At 46.6% G+C, this 19,858-nt stretch overlaps 1 protein-coding gene across 1 annotated transcript in view; it reads right to left on the bottom strand.

Annotated features, from left to right (window-relative positions):
* Positions 1-19,858, bottom strand: part of MINAR1 (membrane integral NOTCH2 associated receptor 1) — a 36,536-nt gene that overhangs the window by 6,605 nt on the left and 10,073 nt on the right. Inside the window, exon 2 of the mRNA XM_081228649.1 lies at positions 4,052-6,413. Within this exon, the coding sequence (XP_081084775.1) occupies positions 4,052-6,352 (2,301 nt within the window). The 5' untranslated portion in view covers positions 6,353-6,413. The remainder of the gene's footprint in view (positions 1-4,051; positions 6,414-19,858) is intronic.

Genomic DNA, 19,858 nt, shown 5'->3' with positions numbered 1-19,858 from the left:
GAGCCCTGTTATAACTGGAGTCTTCTGGTACTTTCTACTTCTAACTTGAGGCCCTCAGATCTCCACATAGATGTCACTTCCTCCAGAAGTACTCCCTGACCAAGACCGGGTCAGCGCCCATCTACGTGCCCGCTTCAGACTGTGTACAGAGCCCGCGGCCAGCACTGTCCCACTGAACTGTAACTGCCTGTTTGTCTGGCTGTCTCCTCCGCTGGACTGTGAGTTCCCCGAAGGCAGGGGACAATAGTGAGCACCTTTTAATCGCCCGCTCAGCAAAATCATACCAGAGAAGGCACTCCAATCTTTGTTAAAGGGATGGATCCCAACACCATGGAGTCGTGCCCATGAAGCAGAGAGCCAGAAGAGCTGTGGGTGTGAGCAACAGACAAAGAAAAAGGAAAAATAAGAACATGAGTGAGGGAGAGTGTGGATAAGCAAGAGGGGGAGAATGGGCTCAGGTGTCAGGAAAGGGAGAGTTTATGTGTGAGCACCTGATGAGATAACGTGTGTGAGTGGGAGTGTGCGTATCCTACACGTGGACGGGGTCCAGGAGCACACTCCCAGCTACCAGCAAACTAGACCCATCAGCTCTTGCTCAAATACAGTGTAACTCCGAGCCCTTCCAAACCATTAAGACCGCTGATGCTGCTACAGAGAAAGCAGGATAAACTTGGCCAAATCCAAATAAGAAAGTGAGGTGTCCTCTTATTTTCTAGCTCATCAAACCCAAGTATCTTCTAAAAGGTGTCCCTGATTTTATTCATTCAGCTCATCACCACTACCGAACACTCAGAGGGCTCCCACGGCATGCAGGGCCCGTGCCGAGCTGGGGGCAGGGCAGGTGCCAATAATAACACCAAGGCATCATAACTGCAATTAACCGAGGGCTGACTGTGTGTGTCTCCTGTTGTGCTCGGGGCTGAACACGCGATATCCCATTTCAGCTTCTCGAGAACATCGGCAAGGCTATAACATTATAATCCCCGCTGTGGATGCGGAAACTCAGCTTAGAGAGATTAAGGAACTGGCCCAATGTCACACAGCCAGGAAGTGGAGAGCCAGGATTTGAATTTGTTCTCGCTTCTGAGATGGAAAGTTACCCGCTGCCCACGCTTGCCTCCCTGCTCCTACCATGGAGGCGTTTGCGTTCTAACATGGCAGTCGGTATGTATACCTAAGATACTTTTAAAATAAAGGTTGGTATCTACTCTGTCGGAACAAAGAGGATGAAAGGCAGGAGATCAGAGACCAGCAGTAATCTTGGGAGGCTTTCAGAGGCTTATGAATTAAGAGGCCTTGAGGGAAACTGGGTCTAGATCAGCACCGAGGAGGTGGACAGGACACTTTTTTTCTTTTTTGATGTGGACCATTTTTAAACTCCTTATTGAATTTGTTATAATATTGCTCCTGTTTTATGTTTTGATTTTTTGGCCACGAGGCATGTGGGATCTTAGCTCCCCGACCTGGTATCAAACCCACACCCCCTGCATTGGAAGGTGAAGTCTTAGCCATTGGACTGCCAAGGAAGCCCCTGGACAGGAAACTCTTGATGGAGGAATCACGTGAGTAAAGGTTCGACAGTGGGATGGGTGGGGCCTGGCCATCCCAGATGCTTCATCAGTACTTGCTGAATGAGTGACTGAGTGAATGAGGGTGTCACTTTTGAGGAAAACCAGGTAGACGTATCAAGGTGGAGAAGGGCCCAGTCCGGGTGAACTGGAGCCCTCCTGTTGGGGAGAAGGACATGACATGTCCAGGGTTTGAGTGGCCGGGCTGAGTGGTTTGAAACTTTTTGCTGAGCAAAGGGGAGTCAAGGAGGAGTTGGGAACAGGAGACACTGTTGAGCTTTAGGAAAGGGAGCATAGCAGTGGTGGATGGGATGAGATGGAAGTGGCGGCAGAGGCGGGAGGGGGTGATGAACACGAGAGACCAGTTACAAATGTGCCCCCAAAGCCCATGTGGGAGGTGGTAGGAGCCTGGACGTGGGGGAGGGAGGGTGGATTTAAGCAGAAAGAAACATCAGAGAAGATAAATCCACAGGCTCGAGCAGCCCAACTGGATGTGAGAGAGCCAACGAGGGAAGTCAGAGATGAGAGACGCCCCTTCAGTTTGGGGAATGGCTAGAATGGCGACCCCAGAATGGGTACAGGGAGAGGGAAGCCTGGCTTTGAAGGAACAGAAAATCTAGCTGGGACCTTCAGATTTCAGCCCATGGCAGACATCTCGGGGAGCTGGCCTTCAGCAGTTAGAGATTTGGGAGCAAAGTTCAGAAGGGCCCCAGGGTTGGTCCCCACCATGGCCGGCATCAGCCCAGGGACGGTGAGAGCCACACATCGGGAGGGAGCAATGAGGTCACAGAAGGAGGCCAAAGGAAGACCAATCACCCCAAACACTAGCAGCTTTGAGCTGTGCATTTCAAGGGATTTTTCTCAAGCTTAGTTCTGTTGGTTTCTGGGGGCTTTGACATTTTATTGGTTGGACGCATGGCTAGTTCAGTTTAACTTGATATATCTATAGAAGTGCCAAGCCGCTGGAGTGCTCTAGATGGCCATTTTCAATGCTACCTAAGACCCAGGGCCCCAGGAAGCTGGCCAGACTCTGGCAGCTAACTGACAGAACAGCAGCGCCAGAGGAGAAGACCCACAGCTGGGCGTCTCGTCCGAGTGTCAGCGCACAGCATGTTCGGATTTCTGTCCAACACCACGTGCTGTAAGTGGCTACCGCAGAGAACAGTGGCCGGCACAGGTACCAGAGGTTCCTGTGGGATCAGAAGAAAATCACTTCTTATTTTACTCTCTTTCCCTGCTTTGGACCCTGAAAACTTCCTTAGGGCTCCATTTTCTAAGCTCGCCCTTCTTGGCATTCGAGGGACTCAGCCTCCCGCTCTGTGTTCAATGTTTGCAGCCACACCTCTTCACTCCCTCTCTGACGACTGGTCCTCCGAGCCCTCAGGAGGCCCCGTGGTCTGTCCACTGACCTTTGGAATCAGGGAAGGGAATTGAGATGAGCAACAAATTGAAATGGTATCACTTTGGCCAGAAAGGGTTCAATGTAACCTACTTAGAAGGAAGACCAGCAGCCACAAGTACCGCTGAAACAAATCATCCTTACTTCAGGGGACGAGAAGAAGAAGGAATGTGAGTATGTGTGTGTGTGCTCACTCCAGCACTGACAGAAAGATGCTGACTATAAAGGTGCAAAAATGCTCAAGTTCCCATAAAACTGGGTAGGAAAAAACCTCCACAGCAAAGAAAGACATCATATTAAGAGTTGCCATCCTCGGGCTTCCCTGGTGGCGCAGCGGTTGAGAGTCCGCCTGCCGATGCAGGGGACATGGGTTCGTGCCCTGGTCCGGGAAGATCCCACATGCCACGGAGCGGCTGGGCCCGTGAGCCATGGCCGCTGAGCCTGCGCGTCCGGAGCCTGTGCTCCGCAACGGGAGAGGCCACAACAGTGAAAGGCCTGCGTACCGCCAAAAAAAAAAAAAAAAAAAAAAGAGTTGCCATCCTTGGGCAGTGGAACTGTGAATAATTTCCTTCATTTATCTTCTTTTCTTACGAATCATCTATTAATCTATTGATCTGAAAATGAAAAAAACCTCACACTTTTAAAAAGGAACACCACGCATGCCACAAAGTACGTGAAAGGGCCATAGGAGCTAGCTCGCTTTTAAGTCATTTCCCTCCTTTTCTTTGCCTGCATCCTGCCCTTTCAGGAAGGACAGGAAGAAATCCTTGGTGATGCTTGTCTGCTCTGCCATGTTCCCCATTCTATGAAAATCAGGTCTCAAACCACCAGTCCAATATCTGAGTCACGCTTTCTCCCTTCGGCAACACAGCAGCGTGTGCTCCTCCGGGCTGATGGACAATTTGGCGGGACCAACCACCAGGCTATGCTGTCCTCTCTGCTCTAACGTGGAAAGTCTGGAAGGATTACGAGCACAGGAAGGGCAGGCCTCTTTTTCGTGTAATGTAAGCTTCCAGGCTTGGAAACAGACCAGGGCTATATAGTAAGGCTGCTGCCTAGTTACGCGAGCTTACACGTGCATTACCTCTTTAGATTTTCGATGCCAGTCCTTACTCTCCCCAGGGCCTCTGTCTTTGACATCCTCCTCTCCGACGCCCACGCGGTTGGTGTAAGTGATGGTGCGCCAGTCCCTGGGCGAATTGGAGATGCTGGCGATTTTGGATTCTGTGGCGCTGTTCTCCTCCGTCAGGGACCTGGAGGATGGCCTGGTGAAGAGGCTCTTTTTTAACGCCTTGACACGAAGGCTTTCGCTGTTGCTTCCGCTGGCGTCTGAGCAGCACCAGTCGGCCGAGTTCTCCAGTTTGGGCCCGTGGGAGCCATTGTGTGCATGGAACATCCGGGGAGAGGCGCTCTCATCGGATGGAGCCTCGCTGGTCAAGGAATTCAGATCTATCTGCACACTCACCTTCTCAGGCTGCTGTATCTTCTGATCCAGCTTATTGAGCTTGCCCAGGACTTGGGAGATCTCCTCGCGGACACCCGACAGCGATTCGAGCTTCCGTTCAATTTCACCGATCCTGAGCACCAGTTTGCACACGCTGGTCTTCAACTCCTCTTCCGAGTGGTGGCTGTTTTCAGGCCGGTTGCCCTTTTCTCCTTTGCTGCTGGGGAGCCCGTTGGTGATTTTGGTTAGGTTGTGCTCCGGTGAACTGTCACAGTCCGACTTGTGAAGCTGAGATAAAGATCCTGTGCTGTTGTAGCAGGATGACTGTATCACTCCCGTCGAGCCACTGATGCTCATGTCATCAAGAAATCGGAAAATGTCACTGATGTCATCACTGACAACTTCCGAGTCGTCATCTGACTGCTTCATGGCGTGCCTGTCACTGTACTTGCCCTGCCCAGAGGCACACAAGTCTTTGCATTTCTTGGGCTCCAGGACGTGCTGCTCGGTCTGGGTGCCCACGCTACTGGTGTCTGAGCTGAGCTGCCTGCTGGTGCAGCTAATGCTCTTGTCTTTAAACTTTTTGACTGGTTCATGCTTCTCCAGGTCAACGGGGGATGAGATCTCTTTAGATTTGAGCCCGTTTGGCTTGGCCGCGTAGCCAACGGGGAGAATTGGCTGTTGCTCCTGCGGCATGAGGTAAGCTGGGCGCCTGTCTGGGGTTGGGAAGTTGGGGGTCTGGCTGCTGGGATTTGGATAGCGGAGCTTCTCCTCAGAGGGATTTCTATTGAAAAAGGACCGTTCAAAGTCAGGAACTTCTTCAGTGTTTAGGCTCCAGCTTTTGGCCGGCCAGGGGGTCTGCTTGCCTGGCCTCCCGGGACAGCGCCTGGCCTCCTGGGTCCCCATCACTGGAGTGGGTCCAAAATACGTGGAGGCTTGAAGGTCATCTAAGCTTTCGTGCTTTGCCCGCCTTTTGTCAGGAACAGGGGAGTACTCGGGATTCAGGTACTGGCTGTTGTAGGGCATCTCAAAGCTGTGATTGGGGAAGGGTGTCTTGTGGGACTCCTTTCGGCCCTGGGGTTTCCCGTGCTCACCCTCAGCCTTGTTAGCGGGGCTGGCCAACTCGGGGGACACAGTCATCAGGTTGTGAAACTCCTCTTTGAAGATGTTCCTTTTCTGGATACAGGACTGGACCACGAAGGGCTCCTCATTAGAAATGAAAGTCTCCTTGATGCCCTGGGTGAGGGGCAGGGAGTCCTGATCGGACATGGACTCGCTCTCGATGTTCATGGGGAAGTAGGTTCTCTGCATCTCACAGGGCTGAGGGCTGGCCACTGAGTAGGGGGCCAGAGCCTGCAGCCTGTCCAGGGAAGCTGCCCGGTTTTTCACATCTTTGCTGACCCCCAGCAGGAAGTTGGGCTCGGAGGCAGGTACAAACTGCGGGCAGTCCTTGCAGTCCATCTTGCGGCACTTGGAAGACTGGCGGGTGGGGTAGCCCCGGCTGAAAGGCTGGTCACTCAGCTCGCAGCTGAGGGACTCACACTGGGCCGCGGTGCAGAGTTCCGTGTCCGAGCGGCCCAAGTCAAAGGACGCCTCCTTCTTGCGCATCTTCTGCCGGCCGCTGGGGAGCTTCTCCTTGGCTGTAGCCCCGTTCATCTGAATGAGGTTGAATATCGTCACGATATCTGCCGCCACCATGATTTTCTTCGATTGCTGGTTGTTCACGGTGCATTTCATCTTGTCTTTGAATAACGTGGCTGGAAAATTGGGATCGAGACAAGCCGTGTAGAAGAGCACGCTTCTCAGTTTGGAGAGCTGGGACAGATCAAAGCGGGTGCACAGGGATTTGCACAGGTCCTGGTAGGAAACGGTATTTTGCTTGCTGTCCAGTTCCTCCAAGATCTTCACCAAGAAGAGAGAAGTTTCCTGATTGGTCTCCATGATTTAGAATTTCAAAGCCTCGCTGATGACACTGAAACTTCGAGTCAGTTCTACGGGGTGACTATTGAAAAAGAGAAGCGGGGGAGAAAGGATTATAAACACCAGTGGAGTTTTAAGTCAAGCTGGTTATGAACCACATAAAGAAATGCAAGGGGGGCTTCCCTGGTGGCGCAGTGGTTGAGAGTCCGCCTGCCGATGCAGGGGACACGGGTTCGTGCCCCGGTCCGGGAAGATCCCACATGCCGCGGAGCAGCCGGGCCCGTGAGCCGTGGCTGCTGAGCCTGCGCGTCCGGAGCCTGTGCTCCGCAACCGGAGAGGCTACAGCAGAGAGGCCCACATACCGCAAGAAGAAAAAAAAAAAAACCTTTTTAAGGTTTAAAAAATGTCATAAGTGCTTTAAAAATATTTATAATATACTTTGTAATTCGCTTCCCAGTAATCTACCTAAAGAAATTATTGACTGTGATTTTGCATAAAGATGTTCATTATGTATATGTACAACTGAATCACTTTGCTGTACACCTGAAACTAACCCAACATTGTAAATCGACTATACTCCAACAAAATTTTTTCAAAATAGTTACAATTATAAAAAAATGATGTTCATTACAATGGCATTTATAATAGTGAAAAATAAAACATCTTAAATATCCAAATATTAGGGGAATGCATAAATAAAATGGGTTACCATATACAATGATTTCTTACAAACATTAAAATTATATTAATGTACATCCTTACAATGGAATACTACTCATCAATAAAAAGGAACAAATTACCAGTACTTGTAAATGACATGGATGAATCTCAAATGTATTGTGCTTGAGTGAAGGAAGCCAGACTCAAAGGCTACCTATTATATGGTTCCATCTTAACGATATTCTGAAAAACAGATCCGTAGCTGCCCGGGGCTGGTTGTGAGGCAAGGTGCTGGCAAAACTGCACAGAGAAATTTTCCTGGATGATGGAACTATTCCACATCTTGATTGGAGTGGTGGTTGCATGCCTCTATGCATTTGTCAAAACTCACAGAACTGTGTGCTAAAACGTGTGAATTTTAGCTATGTAAATTGTACCTTAATTATAAAATTACACACTGAAGACATTTTATGACAAAAGAAAACTGTGGTACAATACTGAGTGGAAAATGTGAAAATAAATATGTTATGTAGTAAGATCTTAATTATATAAAATTATATCTTCTTGGAAATGAAACTGAAAGAAAATAATATACACTCAAATGTTAATGGTGGGGCTTCCCTGGTGGCGCAGTGGTTGAGAGTCCGCCTGCCGATGCAGGGGACACGGGTTCGTGCCCCTATCCCGGAAGATCCCACATGCCGCGGAGCGGCTGGGCCCGCGAGCCATGGCCGCGGAGCCTGTGTGTCCGGAGCCTGTGCTCCGCAACGGGAGAGGCCACAGCAGTGAGAGGCCCGCGTACAGCAAAAAAAAAAAAAAAAAAAATGTTAATGGTGGTTACCTTTGGATTGTAAACACGCATTTTCTTTCTGAATTAGTCATCTTTGTTTCTCAATATTTTATTATGCAAATTTTCAAACATACAGCAAAGTTGAAAGAATTTTTTTAATTAATTAATTTATTATTATTTTTTTTTTTGGTTGAGTTGGGTCTTTGCTGCTGCACGCGGGCTTTCTCTAGTTGTGGCAAGCAGGGGTTACTCTTCGTGGTGGTGTGCGGGCTTCTCATTGTGGTGGCTTCTCCTGTTGCGGAGCACAGGCTCTAGGCGCAAGGGCTTCAGTAGTTGTGGCTCGTGGGCTCTAGAGCACAGGCTCAGTAGTTGTGGCACACGGGCTTAGTTGCTCTGCGGCATGTGGGATCTTCCCAGGCCAGGGCTCGAACCCTGCATTGTGGTCCCTGCATTGACAGGTGGATTCTTAACCACTGTGCCACCAGGGAAGCCCTGAAAGAATTTTATAGTGAACACTCATATAACCACCATCTGTATTCCACCATTAACATTTTACTATATTTACTTTATCACATATCTATCCATCTACCCTTCATGAAGCCATCTTGCTTTTTTTTAAAGCACTTCAAACTAAATTGCAGACATCGGTACACCTCCCCCTAAAGATTTCACCATGCATATAATTAACCCAAGTCCAATAATTGTTTACAGTTTCTCTTTTGACATAAGATTTACATACAATGAAGTGCATAAAACTTGAGTCTATTTGCTGAAGTTGTGACAAATGTACATGCCTGTGTTATAAGCAAAACCCCTACAAAGATCTAGAATGTTCCACTTGCCCCTTCCCATTCAACCACAGTTCTTATTTTTTACAGGTAACTCTAATATTTTCTTTATAATTTCCCTTCTTTTCCAAAATTCCTACCATGACCACGTATTATTTTGTAATCACCAAACAATAACTAACCTTATTTTGAAATGGGAAGAAAACTCTACATTAACATATCTTGGATGGAAAAGTGAAAAACATCAAACCGAAAGCTTAACAAAGCTTAAGAGAAAGTAAAGCTCTTCACGGATAAATATGGACCCAGTTTCTGAGATTTACAAGGAAACATCAAATCACACACGGTACCCTACCCAGTCACTCCTTGCTTAGAAAAGGCATTTTGATGATTGACTTATTGATTTTAAATTTGATTCAGGGCTTCCCAGGTGGCGCAGTGGTTAAGAGTCCACCTGCCGATGCAGGGGACATGGGTTCGTGCCCCGGTCCGGGAAGATCCCATATGCCGCGGAGCGGCTAGGGCCATGAGCCATGGCCGCTGAGCCTGCGCGTCCGGAGCCTGTGCTCTGCAATGGGAGAGGCCACAGCAGTGAGAGGCCCGCGTACCACAAAAAAAAAAAAAAAAAAAAAAAAAAAAAAATTGACTCAGCCCACACACAGCCAGCCTATTTTCTAGGGAAACAGTGTCTGTGTGTGTGTGGGGGGTGTGTGTGTGTTAAATTTCAGCTGCTCTGGACCATGGGGTCTCTGTCCAGCGTGAGGGCAGTGCTCCCAATGGGTATCTATACACATTAGTGAGCTCTCTCCACGAACGTCTGCGGGGACATGCAGAGACCAGTGGTTTGGATTTTCTTGTATGGAAAAGGCAGTGAAGCCCCGAGAGGCTCTGTTCCTGCCCAGAACAAGTCACAGAGAACCCACATCTCCCCACGCAGCTCTCCCTGCCCTGCCCCAGCCGCCCAATCCGTGTATAGAAGCCCTGCATGTCAGGATGTTCTGGTTTGTTAAAGGCGGGGACAACCTGCCACGCTTGATCTGCAAGGAAATAAATAGGCACAGAAACCAGAGTGGCGGACAAATGAATGCAATTGAGGGAAGAGCAACTACCACTCACGCACACCATATTTCATAGTTTGGTGACACAAAGCACTTTAGGAGATACTCTTTTCTAGAATTCTTATAACAATCTTAGGAGGATTCTTTCACTATTACTCTCCGACAGATGAGGAAACAGGCACGGAGCACTGAAAGCAGCAACTAGGCGCAACTAGAATCATCAGAGCTGGATTTGCAGCCCAACCCCATGGGCCTCCGCAAAAACCCAAGACCCCACTTTCCTGCAAGACTGTCTCAACTTTCTGTTCTACTTTGTGTGGCTAAAACTGTATTAATCCCAGGTCAAAAAAGAACTCGGAAAACCAAGGCCCAGTGTCTCCTGAAGTGAATAAAGGAAACACAAGTGATCTGCTAAACCTCAGTCATTTTCTATTAAGACTGAAATTGAGGGGATTATGAATGGCCGGGAAGATAGGCAGGTGCCCCTGTGCAAATGGGCACATGACCACATGCCTGGTGTGTGTGCGTGTGATGATTAATCACCATAGAGAAACTCCATGTAGATTTCCCACAATATGCCAACGAAAGCCATAGAGGACTAAGGAGCAAAAGGGAGGCTCAAAGGAAAAAGCAGAGTTCTTGGCTCTGTGACAGTGTTAACAGGATCTGGCCTGCAGCACGCAGACCCTGGCAGCTACCTCTTCTGGCCACACAAACAGCTCTGTGGTGTGCAAAGAGCACTCCCTTTTCACAGATGAGGAAACTGAGGAAAGGAGAGGGAACTTGAGTTGCCTGGGGTCTGCCATTGGGCTAGGGCCCCAGTAGACCACAGCCCGTGATGAGCATATGCTGTGGGAGGGGCAGCAGGCTCCGGCTCATGCCAGGAGGAGCAAAAGCATTGCCACAGTGACCGATGTGAGCTGGTGGAGGGGGCAGGCTGAGTGGGACAGGCAGTGCAGCCTGACCACCTCCTGTGTACTGGGGCTTTTTTTTTTTTTTAACTATCTTTATTGGAGTATAACTGCTTTACAATGGTGTGTTAGTTTCTGCTGTATAACAAAGTGAATCAGTTATACATATACTTATGTTCCCATATCTCTTCCCTCTTGCGTCTCCCTCCCTCCCACCCTCCCTATCCCACCCCTCTAGTTGGTCACAAAGCACGGAGCTGATCTCCCTGTGAGGAGAGGTCACTGCTTCCCATGTATGTGGCTGCTTCCCACTAGCTATCTATTCTACATTTGGTAGTGTATATATGTCCATGCCACTCTCTCACTTTGTCCCAGCTTACCCTTCCCCCTCCCCGTGTCCTCAAGCCCATTCTCTAGTAGGTCTGCGTCTTTATTCCCGTCTTGCCCCTAGGTTCTTCATGATCATTTTTTGGTTTGTTTTTTAGATTCCATATATATGTGTTAGCATACGGTATTTGTTTTTCCCTTTCTGACTTACTTCACTCTGTATGACAGACCCTAGGTCCATCAACCTCACTACAAATAACTAAATTTCGTTTCTTTTTATGGCTGAGTAATACTCCATTGTATATATGTGGCACATCTTCTTTATCCATTCATCTGTCGATGGACACTTAGGTTGCTTCCATGTCCTGGCTATTGTAAATAGAATTGCAATGAATATTGTGGTACATGACTCTTTTTGAATTACGGTTTTCTCAGGGTATAAACAAGATGAAAAGACAACCCTCAGGATGGGAGAAAATATTTGCAAATGAAGCAACTGACAAAGGATTAATCTCCAAAATTCACAAGCAGCTCATGCAGCTCAATATCAAAAAAACAAACAACCCAATCCAAAAATGGGCAGAGACCTAAATAGACATTTCTCCAAAGAAGACATACAAATGGCCAACAAACACATGAAACAATGCACCGGGGCTTTACAGGAAATTTCCGCAACAGCCTGGAGAGGGAGGCACCACCACTCTGCACCCTCTGCTGGAGGCATGAGGAAAATGAGGCCAGATTACACGGACGAGGAGGACCTGAAGCCGAATCTGGAGAAGGCCAAAGCCCAGGCAGGCTCTCTTCTCAGTGACAAAAGGGCAAGGAAGGAACATCAGCCCGAAAGCTCTGGGGGCTGAGTGAACCTGCCGTGGAACGTGTATGTGTGTGTACACACAGCGACGCCCACGCACACACACACTTATACCCTCACACCCACAACCACACACACAACTCTCGGCCACAGTTCACACACGTACACACGCCCTCACTGCCACACCCACGTGGATAGGCACACACCCTCTCTCACCCACACCCCTTCTCTCTTTGGGCTCTCTCAGCCGAGCCCTCAGGGCTTGAATATTCTTAAGCTCCCAGCACAGCCTGATGTGCATCTGGGGAAAGGCCAAGGCATCCACAGAGCCAACCTCCCTGGCGTTTGGACGCCCACCCCCAGCACACCGCCTGCAGTGACCAGTCTCTACTGAATCACGGGATGCACCTGGAGGCGGCAGGCACCACTCACAGGGCTGCACAGCCCCTCCCGGGGCAGGAGAACATGCCCCCCCCCCGCCAGTTAAGGCACTGAGAGGTGGCTGGCAGGGTCCCACCCCAGCTCACACTCGGGAGCCACCTGCTGAGTAACGTGCATGCACACCCAGGGGCAGGATGTCCGGCCTGGGGAGCCCGTGAGCAGCTGGGCTTCTGGAATTCAGACCCATCAGGACTTCATCAGGACCCCAGTGGTCCCCAACTGCCCGCCCAGATCAATCCTCACAGCCCAGGCCTCCCCTGCCTGCATCTCCTATGTCCACTCTGCATTTCCCCCAGGGAGGTCTGTGCCCTCTCACTGCCCACACCCCGGGAACCCTGCTTCCCTTCCAGGGCCTGCCTCCAACAGCCTTGCTTTCCCCCAACCTCTCACTGATCTCAGTTGGAATCAGTTGCTCCCTTTTCGGTGCTCAGCGGGCCTCTGTCCGCGCCTTGGTAATAGTGTTTCTCACACAGGAAAGACTTGCCTCAGATGGTTTAAAACAGATTGAGATCTGGCCCCCCAACCCCAGACCGACCAATTAAATCAGAATTCCCGGGAGGAGTCCAGAATCTCGGGAGTTGTTAAAGCCACCCAGGTATTTCTGAAGCGTGGGGTTTCAGACTGAGGGATTGAGAAACCCCATTTAGAAAGTAAAGGGGCTGGCATTAAAAGGAATGAAATTGTGCCATTTACAGAGATGTGGATGGACCTAGAGATTGTCATACAGAGTGAAGACAGAAAAAGAAAAACAAATATTGTATAATATCACTTATATGTGGAATGTAGAAAAATGATACAGATCAGCTTATTTGTAAAGCAGAAATAGAGACACAGATGTAGAGAACAAACCTATGGTTACCAAGGGGGGAAGGGGGGTGCAATGAACTGGGAGATTGGGACTGACATATATACACCACTGTGTATAAAATAGATAACTAATGAGAACCTGCTGTATAGCACAGGGAACTCTACTCAATGCTCTGTGGTGACCTAAATGGGAAGGAAATCCAAAAAAGAGGGGATATATGTATACGTGTAGCTGATTCACTTTGCTGTATAGTAGAAACTAACACAGTATTATAAAGCAACTATACTCCAATAAAAATTAATTTTTAAAAAGGTTTCAAGTCTTTAACGAATTTCTGAGTAAAATGTTGACTGAGCTTAAAAAAAAAAAAAGAGAAAGTAAAGGGGCTGGGTTTTGCAAGAGGCAGTGTAACCTAAAGGTTGAGAAGATGGGCACACAGATTCTAGCCCTTCTCATCACTAGCTACATGACCTCCAGAAGGTCACCTACAGTCCCGAACCTCACTTTCCTCACCTGTAACAATGGGATTAATTAACAACCTCATGTACAGCACTTAGTAAAGTGTCCCCCAATGACAGCCCTTCCACAAATGACAGCAGTCGTTCATGGAACAGCGGTGGCCGTGGGAAATCTAGTAGTTTCCGTGGGTTGATGCCTCACAGCACCTCCTGCAGGTTAGGAAGTAGGACCACGTGAGCATTTTGGGGAAATGACTCCATTCTACAGAGAGAGCAAGACACACCTGTGCCTAAAGCAGCATTCTGGCCTCCCTCGTTTTCACATTTTCAATCTCTTCAAAGACTTTTAGGGGCTTCCCTGGTGGCGCAGTGGTTAAGAATCCACATGCCAATGCAGGGGACACAGGTTCGAGCGCTGGTCCCGGAAGATCCCACATGCTGTGGAGCAGCTAAGCCCGTGTGCCACAACTACTGAGCCCGCATGCCACAACTACTGAGCCCGCATGCCACAATTACTGAAGCCCGCGCACCTAGAGCCCGTGCTCCACAACAAGAGAAGCCACCGCAATGAGAAGCCCGCGCACCACAACGAAGAGTAGCCCCCGCTCACCGCTACTAGAGAAAGCCCGCACGCAGCAACGAAGACCAACGCAGCCAAAAATAAATAAATAAAATAAATAAATTTATTTGAAAAAAAACCTTTTAGTTTCCCACTGTAGAAAACCCTGTCCTCAATCACATGCTTTCAGGGATCCGCATTAAACCTGTGAGTTACTGCCTCTCTGGATCACACCTCAAGAGGAGAAGAACAAGTTGTGTGCAGAGTTCCTTATTCGTATCTTTTTTAAATAAGAGGAAAGTTCATAAACTGATTTCATGAGGAAGTTCTGAAGGCCAGAGGTTGGAATTATCCACTCAGAATAAACAGGGGTGTCCTCTCAGCCCCCTTATCACACGTCACTCTAAGACCGGGCCCCCCTTGTCACCTATCTGATGCCCACCCCGGGCAACTACCTCGGGTCTTCTTGAAGATTCTACAGGCCTTCAGAGCTTCACAAACCATCTGAGCAACAGTATGTACATGGCACTGTGCAAGGGACCATGGTGAGCACCCAGGCTAAGCCCCTCGCCTTTACAAACTGGAAAACGGGGCCTAGGACCATCATTTTTCAAAGCCACATGGAGAGTTAGTGGCAGATTCGGCCGCAGGATGCAGGGTTTCTGACACCTTGCCTATTTTCACAAGTGTCTGTGCAGAAACGCCAGTCCTGGATGTCAGGTGCCAGAGAAGCATAAACAAGAAGCTGGGGACCCGGAGGGAGTGAGAAGAATCCCAGCCACAGGGAAAGGCCAGCTTCGCAGAGGAGGTGCCATCTGCAAAGGCCTCGAAGACTGAGGAGGAAGAGGGTGTTTCATGGTCTGGAGGAAGGAGACAGAGGGCAGATTCCAGGGCAAAGGGCAGAGGCGTGAAGGTAGAGAGGGGCGGAGTCTGACTGTGGAGCTGGGCAAGCAGGGGACATTTAGAGAAGGCAGGGTGCTGAATCTGGGCTGGGAGTCTGGGCTCAGTTCTGCGGGCAGTGGGAGCTGGGAGCACCAACAGAGCAGGTGCTGGAGGGGCCGAGCCTGTGGCTCAGGTGGGGCACTCGCCCACAGGGTGCGCAGACCGGGGTCCACATTCTCTTCCTCGGCAATGCCTCCTGCACGTACACAGCCAGGAGGACCACTCCAGGCTCTTCCAGCTCCAGATCCATGGCTCTTTCCACCACACAGCGGTCTGTAGGTTTGGGAAGGGCAGGAAATGGATGCCAGATTTTTATGCCAGATTTTTTTCCCACTACCTCATGACACTGTGTGTCTTTCTCATGTCATGCTCCAACTATGACAAATGTAGCTGTTCAGTGTACGAGGCTAAAGTGAATGTCCACCTTTTCATGACCTTCTGCATTTTTATCTGCTCAAAGCCTTGACATTGGATGTTGATCAAAACAGAGCAGAAGAAAAGGACACGATTTAGGGATATAACTTGCAGGATTGCTGCATGAGTCTTTGGACAGAAGACAAGCTCTCTGAATTTCATTTCCACCAACTCCCTTAAAGGTTTCATCTTCCCTTCTGCCAAGAGCTCCAAAATCTGATGAGAACAAATGACACCAACCTTGAGCTGGATTAGCAAAACTTGGTTGTGAAGTGTTCTTTCTTTTTTTTAATTTTTAATTTAATTAAATTTATTTATTTATTTATTTTTGGCTGCATTGGGTCTTCGCTGCTGCGCGTGGGCTTTCTCTAGCTGCGGTGAGCGGGGCTTCTCTTGTTGCAGAGCATGGGCTCTAGGCGAGCAGGCTTCAGTAGTTGTGGCACATGGGCTCAGTAGTTGTGGCTCTCGGGCTCTAGGGTGCAGGCTCAGTAGTTGTGGCGCACGGGCTTAGTTGTTCCACAGCATGTGTGATCTTCCTGGACCAGGGATCGAACCTGTGTCCCCTGCATTGGCAGGCGGATTCTTAACCACAGCACCAACAGGGAAGTCCCTGAAGTGTTCTTATTAAAGCTTTCCCATATGCCATGATATACTGATCTTTCCAACACTGAAATAATGGAATGTAGGCATAATGTTCTCACTTTACACTCATGAAAAGCACAGTAAAGAGCATTTCTCTGCAGGATTTGTGTAATTCCAGCCCAGATACTGACCTGGTTTGTTGTTTTGGATTTTGTTTTTTTCCAGGATGGTGAATGCTACTGTGATTCAGTGAAATTCTGGACTCAATGAAACTACAAAAGGAAGGCATTCCTCTAGGAATCTAAAATTTATAGATGGGAATTTCTACCTCCCCTTGTGTCACCTATAATACATTTCAAACTGAAAGGAGACCCCTTTCTCTCTTAATGGCAGTTTTCCTCCACAAAGCTGCTAAAGAGGGCAGCATAGAATTAGGAAGGGGGCTTTGCTCTTCTTTGACAAGATGTATCACCACAGAGCTCAACCTTAGTGCAAAGCCCTTGATTAAGATATCAAGACATGAAGCATTTCCCAGATCTGGCAAGAAGGCAAGCTTAGAAAATGGGACAAGCCTCCCATTATGAACACCTAGAAATGCTGGATAAAATATGATTTTTTTTCTTAATGTGTGCAGCTAAGCTTGCAAGAGAGCAAGGTAAATGTCCAGGTGCCAGAAACAGAAAGGACTGAAAATCACAGAGCTGGTAATGGAGCTGCTCTGGGGGAGCTGGGGCAGGAGGTTTCTACTAAGTGAGAATAGAAGTGGCCCTCCATGAGATGGTGAGTGGGAAAGATGTCTTCAGAAAGATGGGACCCTTTAAGGACTATTCTCTAACTGTAAGTGAGAGTATGAAATAGAGGGAAAATCTGCTTATGAGCACAGGAAGCAAGGAAACTTGTCAACTTCTGCCTGGGCTCTCGGTTAAATGTAAAACAGGGCTTAGAATGTAAAACAGGGCTGATGCCTTAAATACGTTAGGGCTCAATTTATGTTGCTGGATGGTTTAAGGTCTCTTGAGTTAAGAAATTAATGTGCAAATAGGTTCTATGTTGGTGATATCCTTGGATACAAGCAAAACAAGTGCAAAACTGCTCTGAACAATCAAGGGTCCCCCAAAGAGAAAAGAAGCCACGCTCACGTTGAATACTATTTTTAAAAATTACAACACACAAGAGGAAATACACAACAGTGAGTAACAGTCAGCAGACACAAAATAATCAGGAGGATTAGAACTTCAAGAACATCACAAAATGGAAAACAATCTTTAAAAAGCTATAAGTATATTTTAAATAAGTAAAGATATTTAAACATTTTGGAAATCCAAATTAAAGATGTGAAAAAATGAACATATGCATCTGGTAAAGAGTGAAGCAGTACTTCTAGAAATTAAAAATAATCATTGAAATAAAAATCACAATGTACAGATCAAATAACATATTAGATATAAGTGAAGAGAAAATTGGTGAACTGGAAGATATATATAAGGGAATTTAGCAGTATGCAGTGCAGAGAAATAAAAAGATTTTTAAAATATGAGATTGAGGTTAAAAGGCATAGAGCAAAGGAGAAGTTTTAACAAATGTCTAACAGGAGTTCCAGAAAAGATAAGAACAAATGGTGGAAAGTCAATAATCAAAGGGATAATGTCTAGGGAATGCTTCAGAATTAAAAACTTGAATTTTCAAAGTGCAACATACACTCCAAATAAGGCATACAAAAAGGAATTCACCCACCCTTAGACACCAACACACATCATACTGAAATTGAAGAATACCAGAAGCAAAAAGAAAGCCTTAAAACGGGAAGGTGGTGAGTGAATTACCTAGAAAAGGGTAAAACTGAAAACAGATTTTTAAAGAATAAAAATAGAGATCAGAAGACATAGGCATAAAATCCTTAAAGTGCTAAGGAAAAATAACTTATAGTTTTACAATTCTATTACCAGATAAACTATTATTCAGAAATAAAGAAAAAATTATAATTTCAGACAGTTTGTCACTCACACTCCTCATTGTAAAAGCTACTAAAGAAGCTCCTTCAGAGAGAAGGAAAGTGAATCCAGAGAAAAGAAAGAGGTAAACATATAGTTAATTCTAAACACATCAACTGTATAAAACAATTACTAATTTTAGAGGTAAAATGGAAGGGGCAATGATCAGGGTTAAAACTCTCTAAGTATTACCTGTATTCTCCAGAGGAGAAAAGGGATGTTAAATACATTTAATGTTGAGTAAAAAAAATGTATATTAGAAAAAATTTATGCATAACCACTAATAGAACAGGAAGAAATTGTAGAACTTAATGTAAAACTACTGAACCAGTATACAGAAAACATGGAATAAATAAACTTCAATCAATTAATAGAAGGTAGGAAAGTGGGAAATAAAGAAGCAAAGACACATTAGGACAAGTAAAAATTACAAATAAGATGACAGAAATATTTCCAAATACAACATACACAGTAAATGTAAATAGGCTAAATTTACTGGTTAAAACACTATGACTCTCAAATTGGATTAAAAAACTTTTTTTTAATATTGCAGTCAAATGCTACCTATAACAGACATACCTAAACATGTTGTCACAGAAAGGATGAAAGGATGCAGATGGAGTAAGATAGTATCAGTCAAAACCAAATTGGAATATAGTTGGTATCTGTTACAGGCAGAATGGCGTAAGTGTTAAAGGTCATGACTCCAGAGCTAAATTGCCCAAGTTTAAATCCAAGCTCTTCCAGTTACCAGCTGTGTGACTTGAGCAAGTTATTAGTCTCTCTGTCTCAGTTTTCTCAGCTGCAAAATGGGGATGATAATAGTATCTATCTCATGTTATACATATTAGCGTCTGGCAAACATTAAGCAATTTGGCAATATGGATAAGGCTCAAGATAAACAAATCCTACTGCCATCCAAATCCACCTCTGGTTATGTTGTTTATCTATGGTTACCAGAGATAACCATTCACATGGGCTCAGAAGGAAGCAAAACTGTTTATTAAAACACTTTTTAATAGTAAAATAGTACAGCGGAGGAAAAGATAAACTTGGGGTTATTCAAATAATTGATAATATACAGCAGCTAATATGAATGCATTTATTTAAAATAAATTTAAGGATAAACTTCAAAAACATAAAAATGCATGGAAAAAGAAAGTTGCAAATGGATGTGTATCATTGATATCATTTTTTAAAAAAAATAGAATGTTTAGGGATGTATATATAAAAAGGAAAGTACAAAAACTTATATGGAAATGACATATACCATGTCTGGCAGAGTGGTTTCCTTTGGAGAGAAAGAAGGGGAAGGAAAAATGTGGTTTAATGCCTAAAATTAAGGCCCAATATTATGTGCTGTCTTGACATCTGGTGAAACCTGGAGGGTCTCGAATGATCTAGCCACAAGCTCCTCTCCCTACTCTGCTCCCACAGATAGGACCCTCTGGCCAAATAACCATCCTCATCAAAGGGACCAGGTGGTTCCTACTTATCCCTGGGTAGCAGGTTTGGTACCCTGCCAGACCAGGGATATTCAAACAAGCCAATCACATCCTCCCACAGGAAACAGGGGTCACCTCACCCTCTTGTTACTATGAAGCCTGCCCCTGACAGACCCTGCTTGTTCACTCTGCTCCCAACTCAACCCTGGTGTGGCCCTGTGTGATGTGCTGTGTCCTCCCCCAAGACTGTGAGTCTATGTGATTAACAAGCTTCTGTCAGTCTCATCTTCCAGAGTCAGATGTCAGGCAACCATTCCCATAACCCTAGGGACAGAATCCTCCTTCTCCAGTGGGGTAAATAGCTGGCGATTAAACAAAAGGAGGAGCAGGTAGAACTTGAACTACCACATAGTATTTTCTTTAAAAAAAAAAAAAAGCACGGAAGCAAAAATGACAAAATGTTAACACCTATTTAATCTCTGTGGTATGTGGACATCTTTTAGGTTATTTTCTGTACTTTTCTGCATTTTAAAAAATAT

The sequence above is a fragment of the Mesoplodon bidens genome (assembly GCF_964165515.1).
Source record: "Mesoplodon bidens genome assembly, chromosome: 3".
Lineage (NCBI taxonomy): Eukaryota > Metazoa > Chordata > Mammalia > Artiodactyla > Ziphiidae > Mesoplodon > Mesoplodon bidens.
The sequence above is the reverse complement of the archived record's forward strand: the minus strand, read 5'-3'. Positions and strand labels throughout refer to the sequence as shown.